Raw genomic sequence first — 15,251 nt, 5'->3', positions numbered from 1 at the left:
AAAAATCGAGAAAGAGATAGCAAATCGTTGAACGCAATTCATCAAAGTACTGATGAATCAACTTTTGAAAAAATCTCTGGAGCAAAGACATCAAAAGAGGTATGGGAGATTTTGCAAAAATCTCTTCAAGGAGCAGAAAAAGTGAAAAAGGTACGCTTTCAAACCCTTTGAGCTAAATTTGAGACGTTAAAAATGAAAGCATCATAAAGCATGGATGATTATGTCACCCGAGTCAAATCAGTGTCAAATGAGATTAAAAGGAATGGAGAAGTTCTTGATGATGTTAAAATCATGAAAAACAATTATGGTCATTGGTACGCAAATTCAATTACGTGGTTGCTGCCATCAAAGAATCAAAGGATTTATCACAAATATCATTTGTGAGCTTGTGGGTTTTCTTCAAGCCTAGAGAAAAAGATGAAACAAAGTGATGATTCTGAAAGTCTGGATTAAGCTTTGCAAAGCAAGTTATCTGAAACTGAAGGTGGAACGAGCAACAACTCAGGACAAAGTTCAAACAATAGTGAAGGATACCGTGAAGGATATAGAGGTAGCAATAGAGGTGGACGTGGACAACATGAACGAGAAAATCAATCATATGGCAGAGGACAATCAGGTGAAGACTATCATGCCACAAGTCGTGGACGAGGAGCTCAAGACAGAAGTCGAGGTAGAGGCAGATTTTAGCAGGGATATAAATCTCAGGTATAATGATATAATTGTAATAAATATGGTTACTATAGCTATGAGTGTAGATCAGCTCCTAAACAAGAAGAAAGAAGCCATGTAGCAGCTATTGAAAATCATAATAGAAAATCTTGCATATTCCATACCTACAAGGCAGATGAAAAATCCAAGAAGAATATTTGGTATTTGGATAGTTGCGCCAGCAACCATATGTCTGGTTAAAAGGAGTTATTTTCTGAATTGGATGAATCTGTTAATGGTATAGTAACCTTTGGCGATGAATCACAAGTTTCTGTCAAAGAAAAAGGCCAAATCAGAATTACTCAAAAAAATAGGGAAAAAAATTTATTTCTGATGTCTACTATGTACCACCTTTGAAAAGCAACATCATCAGCCTTGGCCAGCTTTCTGAAATAGGATAGGAAGTGCAGATAAAAGATTGCTCAATGACCTTGAGAAACAAAAATAAAGAATTTATTTCCAAGGTTAATATGTTGCAAAATCGCCTATTCACTATTGATATCGAGTCTGGCGAAATGAAGTACATGAAAACATCTATAAAAGATGACTCGTGGCTTTGGCACTTGAAATATGGACATCTTGAATTTTCTAGTCTAAAGCTGTTAGCAAAAGAAAAGATGGTGAACGGTCTGTCAAAAATAAATTCACCTGATCAACTGTGTGAAGCCTGCATCAACGAAAAACAACATCGACAAAGTTTTGAAGTTGAAGAGTCTAGAAGAGCTAGAAGACCACTTAAGATTGTGCAGTCGGATTTAGCTGGTCCGTTTGACATACCATCACTTGGAAGAAACATGTATTACCTAAATTTTATTGATAATTACAGTAAAAAAATTGGGTATATATTTTGAAAGAAAAATCAGAAACTCTTGAAATATTCAAAGAGTTTAAAGTGATGATGAAAAAGAAAGTGGGTATTATCTAAAGATACGCAGGTCTGATAGAGGAGGTGAATACACTACAAATTTATTTGAAGATTTCTTTAAAGAGCATTGAATTATTCATCAGTTGACAGTTAGATATACACCTCAACAAAATGGAGTCGCGGAAAGAAAAAATCGTACCATTCTCAACATGGAAAGGAGTATGGTGAAAGGTATAGAAAGTGGATTGGAACTATGCTCTGTAGGGTGTAACAATAAAGAGCAAATTGCACTTTGGTCCCTTATATTTTCTTCAAATGAGTTCACAATTTTTGATCCTTCGAACTGTCGCAGCTGCCCCATTTTTGACTGATTTCTCCTTTCTTCCCTCATCCTTTATCAACTTCTTGAGTTGATATCTCCTTTCTTTTCGCATGCTACAGAGAGAAAACTTCTCCACGAATACTTGAGTAAATCGCTCCCAATTCTTGAGTTGATATCTCCTTTCTTTTCGCATGCTACAGGGAGAAAACTTCTCCACGAATACTTGAGTAAATCGCTCCCAAGACAAAGGAGTAGACCCCATTGGTCTAGTATATCTAAACTAGACCAATGGGGTCTACTCCTTTGTTTTGTACTAGACCAACAGGGTCTACTCCTTTGTCTTGGGAGCGGTTTACTCAAGTATTCATGGAGAAGTTTGCTCCCCGTAGCATGCGAAAAGAAAGGAGATATCAGCTCAAGAAGTTGATAAAGGATGAGGGAAGAAAGGAGAAATCTGTCAAAAATGGGGCAGCTGCGACAGTTCGAAGGATCAAAAATTGTGAACTCATTTGAAGAAAATATAAGGGACCAAAGTGCAATTTGCTCTTTATTGTTACACCCTACAGAGCATAGTTCCAATCCATTCTCTATTTTACTCTTCAAATATAGAGAATAGAGACTATTTGAAGACAACCAACTTCAATCCAATTCTCTATGTTATTCCTTTTTAAAAAAATTATCTATCCTCAATATTATATTATTATTTCTATTTCATTTTTATTTTCATATTTCATAATATAAATCCTCCTTTTTTTCAAATAATCAACCAATATAATCTTCATGTAATATAACTTTTATTCTTTTCAAATTCTTCAATTAATATAAAATTATATTTTATTTTGAACAACATAAATTGCAAGCAAATATTATATATTATACATATTAATGAATAATACAAATAAAAGGAAAATAATTGATGAAATACAATGACATAATAAATATTGGGTGAAAATTATTTTCAACCCCAACTTTGCTTTTAAAATCAAACTTTCCCCTCAACTTTGAACGATAATCAAACTCCCCCCTTTATCCTAATTAAAATTTTAAAATGTTTATTATACGTTTTCATTATCAATTTTTTTTTACTTCTTTAGAAGTCATGATAAAAAAAAATTAACGTAAATTTTTTTTCATAAAAGCATAAAAATTATTTTTTGATCAAAAAAGTGAAAAATGCTAATTAAGTATATAAGTTAATGATGTTCTATAATGAAGTAAATTAGCATAATGAAAAAATTAATTTTATTAATAATAATCAAAACTCTAATATTTATTTATACAAGTGAAAATAGCAGAAAATAATAACTATACAAATATACTTCAATGTAGGAAATACAAATAATTAATTTAATTAAGGAATTTTTTTTAAGATTGTATTATTTAGATTTTAAATTATTTTAGACTATAATTTATGTAATACTTCATCATTGTCAATCAAAATTTGTTTATTTATATAGAAGAGAATACCTACCGCCATTTATACTACTTGACTCTCATTCTAAAAATAGTTGTTTAATTTAATTATCCAATTTATGAAATTAAAAAAAAATTAATATAGTTTTATTTCTACCCTTAGTATTAAATAATTGCATAAAGTAGTAATAGTCAAATTTAAGGTTTCAAAATATTATTAATAATGTTAGTTTAGTAAAATAGAGTTCTAATTAATTTTTTTAAGGCGCATTGAGTAAAAAAGTGGAGAAAAGAAAAAATATATGTGTACATACATATACACACATTTAATGCATATTATATTGACATAACGCTCATAAAAAAAATATTAAATTCTGTGATAAATTCTTTAAAATATTATTCTACTTATAATGTTAAAGAACTTAAAGAAAAAATTGTCAATATCTATGTTAAAAAATAAATTATATATAATATAAAGAGATATTAAATAGATGTGATATAACACGAATAAAATGGACAATACATTAGATAAAGGGAAAATTTTGATTATTGTTCGAAGTTGATGGAAGAGGTTGATTTTAAAAGCAAAATTGGAGGTGAAAATGATTTTCACCCAATAAATATTACATCATCGTAAAATTCATTATAAATGACTACATAAATACTCAACTTTCAAAATTATTACGTTATTCTCATAAATAATCTATTAATGCATTACAAAGTTCAAAATGAACATTTTTGTGCATCCTTCACATAGTGAAAAATAATTATTTAAATTACATATTTAAAGTGACAAAAATTAAAATAAATTAAATTAGAAAAATTGTTTTTCAGATTAAAGTAGTATACTTGTCAATAATATTTTTTTAGATGTTATATTACATTAGAAAATAATTACAAATCTTAAAGGCTTAATTAATGGTCTTATATAATATAAATAATTTTAAAATACATATTTAAAGTGATTTAAAAAAAATTAAAAATAAAGCAAAAAAATTATTAATTAGGAATGAAAGTAGTATACTTGTCAATACTATACTTTTAGATGTTATATTACACTAGAAAATAATTAATGGTCTTATATAATAAAAATAATATTAAAATAATCAAAAAATGAAATAGAGGATAAATAGTAGTTCACCAAATTTGGAGGACTACTATTCACCTCTCTATAAATAAAGAATAGAGAGGAAATGTGGTTAGAGATGGTCTTGAGACTGAAAGAAAAAAAGAAGGAAAATCTTTGCTCGGGAAAAGTAGCACAGTAGAAGGTGTTCAGTAGAAAGGAAAATATTTCTTAGAAAAAGTAGATTTTTTACTTATTTTATTGTACTTGTAAGCAAGTAACAAAACTTTTTATTCTAACAACATTTGTATATAATCTAGACAAATACTATAAAAAGAGAGATTAGGCTAGGGGATGGAATTAAGATGAGGTGTATTGGAGGATTAGGAGGTCACAATCAATGTAAAATGTCACAAGAAAAGTCATTTTTCTCATTATTAAGGAGCTTATTTCCGTACCACAAAAATTTCCATAAAAATTTAATCTACCGAAGATGGGAAAATTAGAAAATAATTTCTTCCCTACAGAACACACCCAAAATGGACATTTCTATATCATGTGAACTTCAGAACAAAACAGCAGCAGAAGGATACCAAGAAATTAGAAGACAAAAGAACACCTATTCCTGTTTGCATCATTTTAACAGCAACATTGAAAACTTGACATGAGCGTTTTACTACTTCTGGATTGTGTAAGCGCAGTGATCATATTTTTCTCAAGACAAATTTATATTACACCCATAATACAACAATTGGAGGAACATATGTTATCACAAGATGATACAATGGACATCGGATGAAAAAGAAAAAAAGAAGCAGCTTTTTCCAAGCTGATGCTTGCCATGCACAATGATTCGTGAAATATCGTCGGGCAATTTCTTACCCCTACAATCAACATGCCCCTGTTGCTTGCATTAGCTTCATGTTGCAATAATAACTACCAAACCTGATAAATTAACACAGCAAACAAGCAAATCTTTGACACCTCAAACAGACTTTTTTTCTTTTTTCTGACAACTTGAAGCAAGGAATTGCAGGGAGAAACCTGCACTAACAGATGATAAAATCACACAGCCAAAGAAAGGCTTCTCTGACTAGGATGATTATGTGGCTTTATCTCCCACGATTCAGATTCTTCTGCTTCTTCTGGCAGGATGAAAGGCAAAGATATCTCTCGGATCATAAGGTCACCACAAAATGGGCAATCACTAGCTACAGCATCATCCAGCTGTGACCGGATCTGGAGAATCCAATTTGGCAAACTATCAAATACGGAATGCCAGAAACTAGGGCTACATTTTCTAGATGAATCAACATGGAGTGACCTCATATGAATCAACTGAAAGAAACCTTATTTTATAATTACTTAGCCACTTAAAGGGAGTGATACTTTACAAGCATAAGACAAACCTTATGCATGGGCGTCACACTAGCTAACGGTTCTTCAGACAAGCCTCCATTTGATACATTCTTAGGTTCAGCCCCAAGTAAAGTAAGTTGCTTCTGCAGATCCAGAATGTATTCAGCCTGGAATATCATTTTAAGGAAAATGTCAAAGAGACTGTCAACCAAAGTAACTACCAGAAGCAAAGACATTTCTTCCAAAGATGTAACAGATGGAATCGGAGGACACAGATGTGGCACTATCAGGAATATGTATAATTGCAAGTATCAACTGCAAGATTGTGCATAAGCATATTAGTCTGTTAGTAAAAGAAGAATTAATTGGCCAGCGCCGAAAAGCAGAGCTGCAATAGCTCTCCATTTCGTTAACAATTATTAGAAACAAAGATATTTTTTAAAAAAATAATAGATAACATTTGAGCACTTATATTTGGCACCATAATGGACAACTTATCAATGCTAAGATTTATGGCATATATGATATTTTCCCATTAATTAAGAAAAGAAATTGTCTCATTGCTGGAAATGAGAACAGCAACAAATCTGTAGAACCTAAGTTGTTCGGACTCTTCAAAAATATCAATGGGTGAATGTCAAATTCTCCAGAAGTAGTGTATTTTTCGAGAATCCGACACGGGTGCAGCATCGAAAGTGAATTGTCTGTGCAACCGAGTGTAGAACAGAAGGAAACTAGCAAATCAACTAATGAAACCTGACGGAATCTTTACAAGCAGTGCTTTTAAAAGCGAAGAGGGCAAAAAATCCACGAGGTACATTGGCCTTGAAGGAAAAGTGAAAAGCGAAGCACACGATTCTTTGAAATGAAGCACACAATTTGTTGTAACTTAAAAAATATCAAACATATATGATTTCATGTAATAACCGGACAATATTGATATACTTATTAATTGTGAGATTGGAGAACTGTTGGTTTCTTTAAAGATGGTGCACCAAAACTAATTAAAAGTACTCATTAAAAATCTCTCAATATTTTTCTTAATCATAAAAGGAATTTAAATAGCCAACTTACAACAAAAAATTGCATAATTCAAAATTCAAAAAGACCTAAAATATCTCAACTAAACTGTTAGAATAGGAATAGGAACAAGAACAAGAACAAGAACAGTATATACAATCCTACTTACAATAGAAACAGTAATAGTATATACTACATTACTTGGAAAAGGATTGTAATGTAGTGTCCTAGTTGGAAAAGGAGTCTAATGTAGTGTCAATAAATAGCGTCTCAATATAATAATATAAATACACAATTCAAGAATATTCTTCTCCTACGTTTCTCACATGGTATTAGAGCCTCTACGATCTTGATAGAGAACAAAAAAAAATGCTTCCGCGGCTAGGGGGCGGTTATAAGGCATATAGTCATCCGTCTCACAATGATTATGTTAGCAAAAGTTGGGGCAATACTATATGCATGAAAAATAATCATGCTAAGAAGGACTTATATGAGAAGCATCGGGGACAAAGAAAGTAGTCACTGTGCTTCTTTCCAATGGCTTAGATTTGATTAGTGTAGCACCGTGAATCTTTATGGTGACTACTTCCTCATATTTGATTTGCGTAGCACCGTACATCTTTCAGGTGACTACTTACTCATATCCGATTTGCGAACATCGTGCATCTTTCTGGTGACTACTTTCTAAAATCTGATTTTGCGTAGCATCGTGCGTCCTTTCGGTGACTTCTCAGATCTAATTTGCATAGTTTCGTGTGTCTTTTCAATGATAGTGATACTCTCTCTCATGTAGCTAAAATAGTATATGTCCTCCTTGGTTTATCTATGGTTGTTGTTCGCCATTAGATTTTTAATCAGTTGTACATTAAGAATGTTACTTAAGGGCAAGTTCTATAAAGTGGTGGTTAGACCGGCTATGCTGTATGGGGCGGAGTGTTGGCCAGTTAAGACTTCTCACATTCAAAAGATGAAAGTTGCTGAGATGAGAATGCTGAGATGGATGTGTGGGCACACCAGGAGCGACAGGATTAGAAATGAGGCTATTCGGGACAAGGTAGGAGTGGCCTCGGTGGAAGACAAGATGCGGGAAATGCGACTGAGATGGTATGGACATGTGAAGAGGAGAGACACAGATGCCCCAGTGCGGAGGTGTGAGAGGCTGGCCATGGATGGTTACAGAAGAGGTAGGGGTAGGCCGAAAAAGTATTGGGGAGAGGTGATTAGACAGGACTGGCACAGTTACAGCTTACGGAGGACATGACCTTAGATAGGAGGGTGTGGAGGACCCACATTAGGGTAGAATGCTAGTTCATAGTCTTGTTTTTCTTCTCTATTCATAGGCGTAGTAGTGCATTACGATCTCTTGCGCTGTGAATTCTGATTTCTGTTATTTATGTTATTATTTATTACTTTCTATGCTTTGATTACTCTATTGAACCTGTGACGCTATCATTATTTATTTAATCGTTATTTGTTATTTGTATTTATTTATTTGTATCTATTTGTTATCTATTCGTTATTTGTTTGTTGTTTTTCTCATAAAGCTTTTAATTTCCTATTCTTATGCATTTATGCATTTATGCTTTTACTGAGCCGAGGGTCTCTAGGAAACAGCCGTCCTACCTTGGTAGGAGTAAGTCTGCGTACATTCTACCCTCCCCAGACCCCATGTTGTGGGATTTCACTGGGTTGTTGTTGTTGTTGTTGTTGTTGTACATTAAGAATGTTTTTCTCCATGCTGATCTTGAGGAAGAAGTCTACATGAAGCAACCACCTGATTTTTTTGTTCAAGGGGAGTCTAGTAGTGTATGTCGATTGTGCAGGTTGTTTTATGGTCTGAAATAAACTTCTCAAGCTTAGTTCGGGAAGTTCAGCATAGTAATTCAAGATTTTGGTATGATTCGCAGTGGAGTTGACCACTCTTTTGCATCAAATCTAGTATTTTCTGAGACGACTATGCACATTATGATTGATTGTCAATTTTGTGAAGTCGAGTGATCTACTTATAGATATCTTCACCAAGCCCCTTACCGGTCATCATATTAGTTACATCTGTAACAAGCTAGGTACATATGACTTGTATGTACCAACTTAAGGGGGAGTGTTACAATAGGAATATGAACAAGAATAATATATACAATCCTACTTAGAATAGGAATAGGAATAATACATAAAATCCTACTTGGAAAATGATTGTAATATAGTCTCCTAGTTGGAAAAGGAGTCTAATATAGTGTCTATAAATAGGGTCTCAATGTAATTATATAGATACACAATTCAATAATATTCTTCTCCATGTTTCACATAAACAAAACCTAATTTAAAATTCAAATCATCCTAAAACTTGCAACTCATTTTGCTAAAAAGAAAATTATTGTAGTAACTGAAAGCAATTTTTAACAATCCTCCTTTGCTTCAATTGCTGCAATTTAAAAATCCTCAATTTCTGCTTCTGTTGTTTGTGCTCAAGGTTTTTTTTGATTGTTTTTTAACTTGTACATTGTTTTTGATATATTGATCTTTTTCTTCTTTTGGTTTTGTGCTTAAAAACACGCTCAATAATCTTGTCTTGTTTGAAAATGCTTTCATTTGAAAAATGATAGGATTTGCAGCGAGTTCTTGAAAGGATTTCTCTTCCATCACAATATCTCATAAAACATAGGTTTCAAAATGAGATTGCATTTTCACTATTCAAATTTGATAGTTTTCATTGGTGAAAATTTTGTGGAGCAATGAAAGAGACTGTTACTTGCCCTGGTTGAAAAAGTAGGTTAAAAATTGATATAGGTTGAAAATAATTTGTGCATTGAAAATAAGCACGGTTGAAATGGATTGAAACAACCCCAGAAAATAGCCCTGATGAGTAAAAAATGAGTTGAAAACAGTTCTTTCAAAGAACTCACAAATCCCGTAAGATCAATGAGTCTCGTGATACCACTGTTGGTTTTTTAAAAGATGGTGCAACAAACAGTTAAAAGTATTGATTGAAAATGTCTCACAATATTTTTCTTATGCATAGGAAGGAGGCTTTAAATAGCCAACTTACAACAAAAAATCTGCATAATTCAAAATTCAAAAAAACCCTAAAATATCTCAACAACTAAACAAAAACCTAATAGAAATTTAAATTTTAAATCATCCTAAAATTTGCAACTTATTTTGCTAAAAAGAAAATTACTGCAGTAGTTAAAAGCAATTTTCAACAAGAACTAATTTAGTTTGGGACTATTGGGCCAAAAACATTACACATAATTAGGGGTGTCAAAATGAGCCCAAATATAGGTAACTCGCCCAAACTTTTATGGATTGGGCTCAAGATAATTTGAATTAGGTTCAATCTCAACCTATTCAAGCCTTAACTCATTTTAAAAGAATCTTCAATCGAGCCCAATTTATTCTCCAATTTCAACCCGCTTTAAGGCTCTTTATTTGCATAGATGTAATGTATGTTCTCATATTTGAGGTATGAATTACTATCTATTTTATATCTTCTAGGATTTATCTATTAATTTGTAACTTTTTATTTTAATTTTCTTGAGTTGAAATTCAAATTATGGTTATAAAAAGTAATAATAATATGTTAAAATTATTGAGATTAAGTGGATCAAATTGGGCGGGTCATGACCCAACCTAAGTTTCAACCCATTTGAGCCCAAAGTAAAATTTGGGCGGGTCATGACCCAACCCGATTTCTATTTCAACCCATTTTGATATTTCTAGTTTCAACCCAACCCACCCATTTGACACCCCTACACATAACCTTAGAAAACAACTTGTTGAAGGAGTTAGAATGTGGGCCAAATCAAAGGCTTTGAGTAATGATATAGAAGTAAGGAACAGGGCCAAGAGACCCAATTGTTGCTAACGTTTTAGCTGGATGTTAGAATATTTTTTGTTTTCGTCATGGAAAGGAACAAAGAAACATGAGGTATTGGGGGAGTTGGTGGTGGCAGTAATTGGGCTTTTCCTAAACTCACTGGTGGTGGGAATTGAGAGCTAGAAGAGTCTAAAGTTCTTGCATTCAATAGTAGTGCTCAGCTATAATATTACCCTATTAAATTACTAGGACAAATATCATTATTAAATTGATCTTGGAAAGTGTCAACTATGGAAGATGGAAACTAATTATCATGGCATGATTGAAATTAATGATGATGACTGATATAGTATAGAAATAATTATTATGAACTCATTAGATTAATCATTTTAGACAATTAGAAATACAAGTTAATGTATTGGTTCTATTTGAGTGCCACTGTTTTGGCTTCTTGTTCGATTATGGTACCAGATTTACTTCAATTTGTATGCTTGTTAGGAGGGAGTATTATTTTGGGACAAGAGTATTAATATATTGGATATGATATTCACTAATAAGTTTGAATGGTGATATTGGGATATACTTTCACCTTTCAAACATGGTATTTGAGGTGTAAAATGTAGAAATTTAACATAAGCTTGAAAATAGGGGAAAATGAGATTCGACCCATCAATTGGCAACAAAAAATTGAAACTTGAGCATAAAATAGAACTCATAAATTATAGGTAAATGGATTTTTCTGATTTGTTTCGGGATTCAATTAGTTTGACCGAGGAATCAATCCACCTCATTGACCACTAGGCCAAAAAAAAATTAAATTGCAACAGCAATGCCAAGAAGATGATTTCCATTCCAACATGCAATTGTCTGATAAACACACTGAGTACATACTGTGACATAAAGATTTGAGACTTGAAGTCAACTCTTGCAATTCGCTGTATTTAAGTTTATTAAGTTACTTATCAATTGTTCCATGAATGTTGAGCTTCTTAAAATAACAATTTGTGATACTTCCCCTTTTCTAGCGACAAAGTTAAACCAACCCTATTATACCGCACACTGGAAAACCAAAATAAAAAGGAGAAATTTCCACCTTGAAACTGTAACTTGCATTACCTAAATAAAACACCAACCATTTCCTACACCATCCTGAAAGAACCAAAAATGAACAGAACTTCCACCATATAACTATAATCCCATTGTCCACTGCACTCCACAGAAAATTACCCATAATTCTCTCATCACCTTCCTAACAACTGCAATTTATAAATGAAAGTCAAGGGATCGAACGGGTGTTTACCCACCCAGGTTCGGAGAACATTTTCCAACTACGCCAATTACAGAACTCATAGCCAATGCCTAAAAGCCCCCAGTCGTATCCATGAAAACGTGTTAAACCAATGTCTCTTCAAATTCCTAGACAGCTAAATATTGAGAAGACCGGCATAACACCGGAAAGAAAAAGACACTAACATCAGAAACACTTTCTCCAAAAACCTGGCAACCTGCAAATTAACTATCTACATGCGTTGGTTTAGTGGTAAAGGCTTTGGCCATAGCCATGCGGTTGTAAAAGCAAATATCAACTTCACCCCCACCCCTAACGTCGAATCTAACAATTCCTTAAGAGTGAAAACAAATATTCAAGCAAAGACTAATTCTTCCAGTTGTCAGAATTGCACTAAGCAAAAGTGACAAGATCATATTCAACATGTTTTTTCAATATCAATAATGCAAAATTGAAAATACAGATGAGCATATATATAAACATGTGCTCTCACATATATGACATATGAAGAGACGAGAAGACAAAGCAGTACAACCAGTATTCAAATGATAAGCAGAAGCTGGGAAGGAAAGGACACACTCTTCTGTTACTTACTTGAGCTTGATTAGTACACCTTGTCACATGAGCAATCAGGCATTGTGCATGAAATGCATGCCCACATGGAAAGACATAGAAAGGAGCCATTGGTCCAACAGCCATATAACCTGTAGTCATTCGATAGTCACCACCCACATTTAATATTTTCCGCCGGCAAACCTACAAATGAAAATATAGGAGTGAAGCTTAGTAAAAGAAAAAAGAAAAGAAAGATAACCACAGCAATGCATGTACAGCAGTCTGGAAACAAAATATATTGCAGATATGATGAACAATAAAAAAAAGTTGCAGGATAGACATATTATCCTCAATTCTGCGACAGAATGAGATCATATGCAAAAGCAATACATATACAAGCATATGATGGAGGTAATGCTAAAGAAATGCAAAAGAACAAACATCAGGAGACCATTACCCCACATTCCTCATCCTTATATATACAAGCATATGATGGAGGTAATGCTAAAGAAATGCAAAAGAACAAACATCAGGAGACCATTACCCCACATTCCTCATCGCGATCAATCACAGCATATCGCTGAGCAAGAGCGCTGATGTCATTTCTAATGTTATCGGCACCACGGGTTGCATCATTCATCTCCTGCTTTAGTTTTTCAATTTGCTCGTTGTAATCTTCTAAGGATGAGCAAATTGCTTCCTACAAAAAATATTGAAAAAGATTAATGTAGAAGCTGTTTAACATAGAAATGACCATTACAGAATGAAAAGATAACATAAGTGTAAGAAAGAAGAGAGTTTGTGAGATAACTCAGCTTGATTATACCCTCAAGCCATTGGGGTTTAAATAGCTAAGAGTATATTGTTATATAGTTATTTTATATAATACTAGTCTTAGTGTCCCACATTGGTTGATATGTATGTTGATTTTGTTAATTAATTAGCATGATTTTAGGATAACTTATTTTTCCTTTTTTCTAGCGCAACTATAGACATAGAATATTTCTTTTTATTGCAATAGATTGTGTTTCCTTAATCAATTAGGATTCACTAGTATAAATACCCTTTCTCATGGGATGTAAATACATACAGAAATACAAAGAAGCATTTCTTATTTCTCAAATTCTACATGGTATCAGAGTCATGGAAGCTTGCATCTTGTGTCTTATGCGATAAGAACGTATCATCAAAAATTAAAGCTAAGTTCTATAGAGTTATGGTTAGACAACTCTGTTGTATAGGGTTGGATGTTGGCCAATCAAGAACTCTCAGCTTCTGAAGATGAAGGTAGCAGAAGTGAGAAAGGTTAGGTCGATGTGCGGCATGCTAAGAGAGACAAGATTAGGAACGAAGATATACCGGGCAAGGTGGGAGTGGCTTCAGTGGTGCACAAGATGTGGGAAGCAAGACTGAGATGGTTCGAGCATGTGTAGAGGAGGAGCACAAATGCCCTGGTGAGGAGGTGCGAGAGATTGGCAGGGATAGGTCCAAGGAGAAGTAGAGATAGACTGAGAAAGAATTGGGGAAAGGTAATTAGATAAGATGACACATCTTCAACTCACCGAGAACCTAAATAGGGGACCATGGAGGTTGAAGATTAGAATAGACAGTTAGTGGGCAGTCGAGCAACTTATCTTTACCCCGTGGTAGAGCACAATTCTAGGCTGGAGCACCTACTTGCTCTCCTACCGGTATTATTATTGTTATGATGGCATTATCTATTTCTGCAATTTTATCATTAATGTTGTTGATTATTACTTTGGTTATTTTACTAATTGTGTTGTCGGTATTTCCTTTCCGCAGTACTTTTATCATAGCTTATTTACTCTTGCATTTGTTTTTATTCTTCGAAACTATTTTAAAAAACAATCCTTTTTCCCTTGAGCTGAAGGTCTATTGGAAACAGTCTCTCTACCCCACAAAGGTAGAGGTAAGGTTTGCGTACGCCGTACACCCACCCTCCCAAACTCCACCTGTGGGATCCACTGGGTATGTTATTGTTGTATCAGAGACATTGTTATCGTTTGATGCAAGTTTTTACCCCTCGCTGCATTAGGGTTGCTTTATCAAGTTGTCGGCGACTAAAACTATGTTTCTGTTAGTATTTTAAAAATCCAATACCACCACAAGTTGCAGCTAACGATTGCGACCTGGCTTCTTGCGAGACAGATCTGTCCGATGATTTTTTCCATTTGTTTCTTCTTTTCCGAAGGAGTGATTTGAAGATAATTTCCATCTAGAGTTCTATGACTTCTATTTTCTAATTTGGAGTCCTATTAAAACTAGGAGTGATTTAGGAAGGATAAGGTGATGAAGTCCATCAGATTCATGCCCGGTACCAATGATCCGTGATGTATTGTGTTCTTGTATAAAAACAGTCATCGAACAATGAAACAGAGCAGTTAAGTGTTTTGGCCAAGCGACTAACGGATATGAGATTAAAACGACTACCAGGAACATAATGGACTAGATTGACCTATTCCAGTTTCCATAGTTTGAGACTCATTGACCATTTGTGACTTTTGGAAGAGATTGAGAGTAAGAAATAGTAGTGAAAATACATGTATTACCAGAAATATGGTTAGACGCTCCTGAATCAATAATCCAACTACTGGGAGAAGAAGGTTGAGAGAAACAAGTAATGCTATTACCTGCCTTAACGACAAAAGCTATCTCAGAGGATGTCTATTTACATGTTTTGTACGGAAGGAACTCATATAATCCGATAAAGAAACCATCCATATATTCAAAGTATTAGATCCAACGGATTTGGAACCAAAAGCATCTGATCCGAGTGACACTATAATCGAGTAAAGAGAGATCAGCCAGACAAAACGG

At 33.7% G+C, this 15,251-nt stretch overlaps 1 protein-coding gene across 3 annotated transcripts in view; it reads right to left on the bottom strand.

The window, feature by feature from the left end:
* Window positions 1-4,974: 4,974 nt before the first annotated feature.
* Window positions 4,975-15,251, bottom strand: part of LOC129898803 (vacuolar sorting protein 18) — a 47,758-nt gene continuing 37,481 nt past the window's right edge. For 2 of the 3 annotated variants that reach the window (XM_055973490.1, XM_055973489.1), the window contains exons 22-25: window positions 12,958-13,113; window positions 12,453-12,614; window positions 5,784-5,900; window positions 4,975-5,613 (exon numbers count right to left, since the gene is read on the bottom strand). In XM_055973490.1, the coding sequence (XP_055829465.1) occupies window positions 5,440-5,613; window positions 5,784-5,900; window positions 12,453-12,614; window positions 12,958-13,113 (609 nt within the window). In that variant the 3' untranslated portion in view covers window positions 4,975-5,439. The remainder of the gene's footprint in view (window positions 5,614-5,783; window positions 5,901-12,452; window positions 12,615-12,957; window positions 13,114-15,251) is intronic. The other variant, XM_055973491.1, reaches the window with a different exon arrangement.

This window comes from Solanum dulcamara, chromosome 8 (assembly GCF_947179165.1).
Source record: "Solanum dulcamara chromosome 8, daSolDulc1.2, whole genome shotgun sequence".
In the NCBI taxonomy this organism is placed as follows: Eukaryota; Viridiplantae; Streptophyta; class Magnoliopsida; order Solanales; family Solanaceae; genus Solanum; species Solanum dulcamara.
The sequence above is the reverse complement of the archived record's forward strand: the minus strand, read 5'-3'. Positions and strand labels throughout refer to the sequence as shown.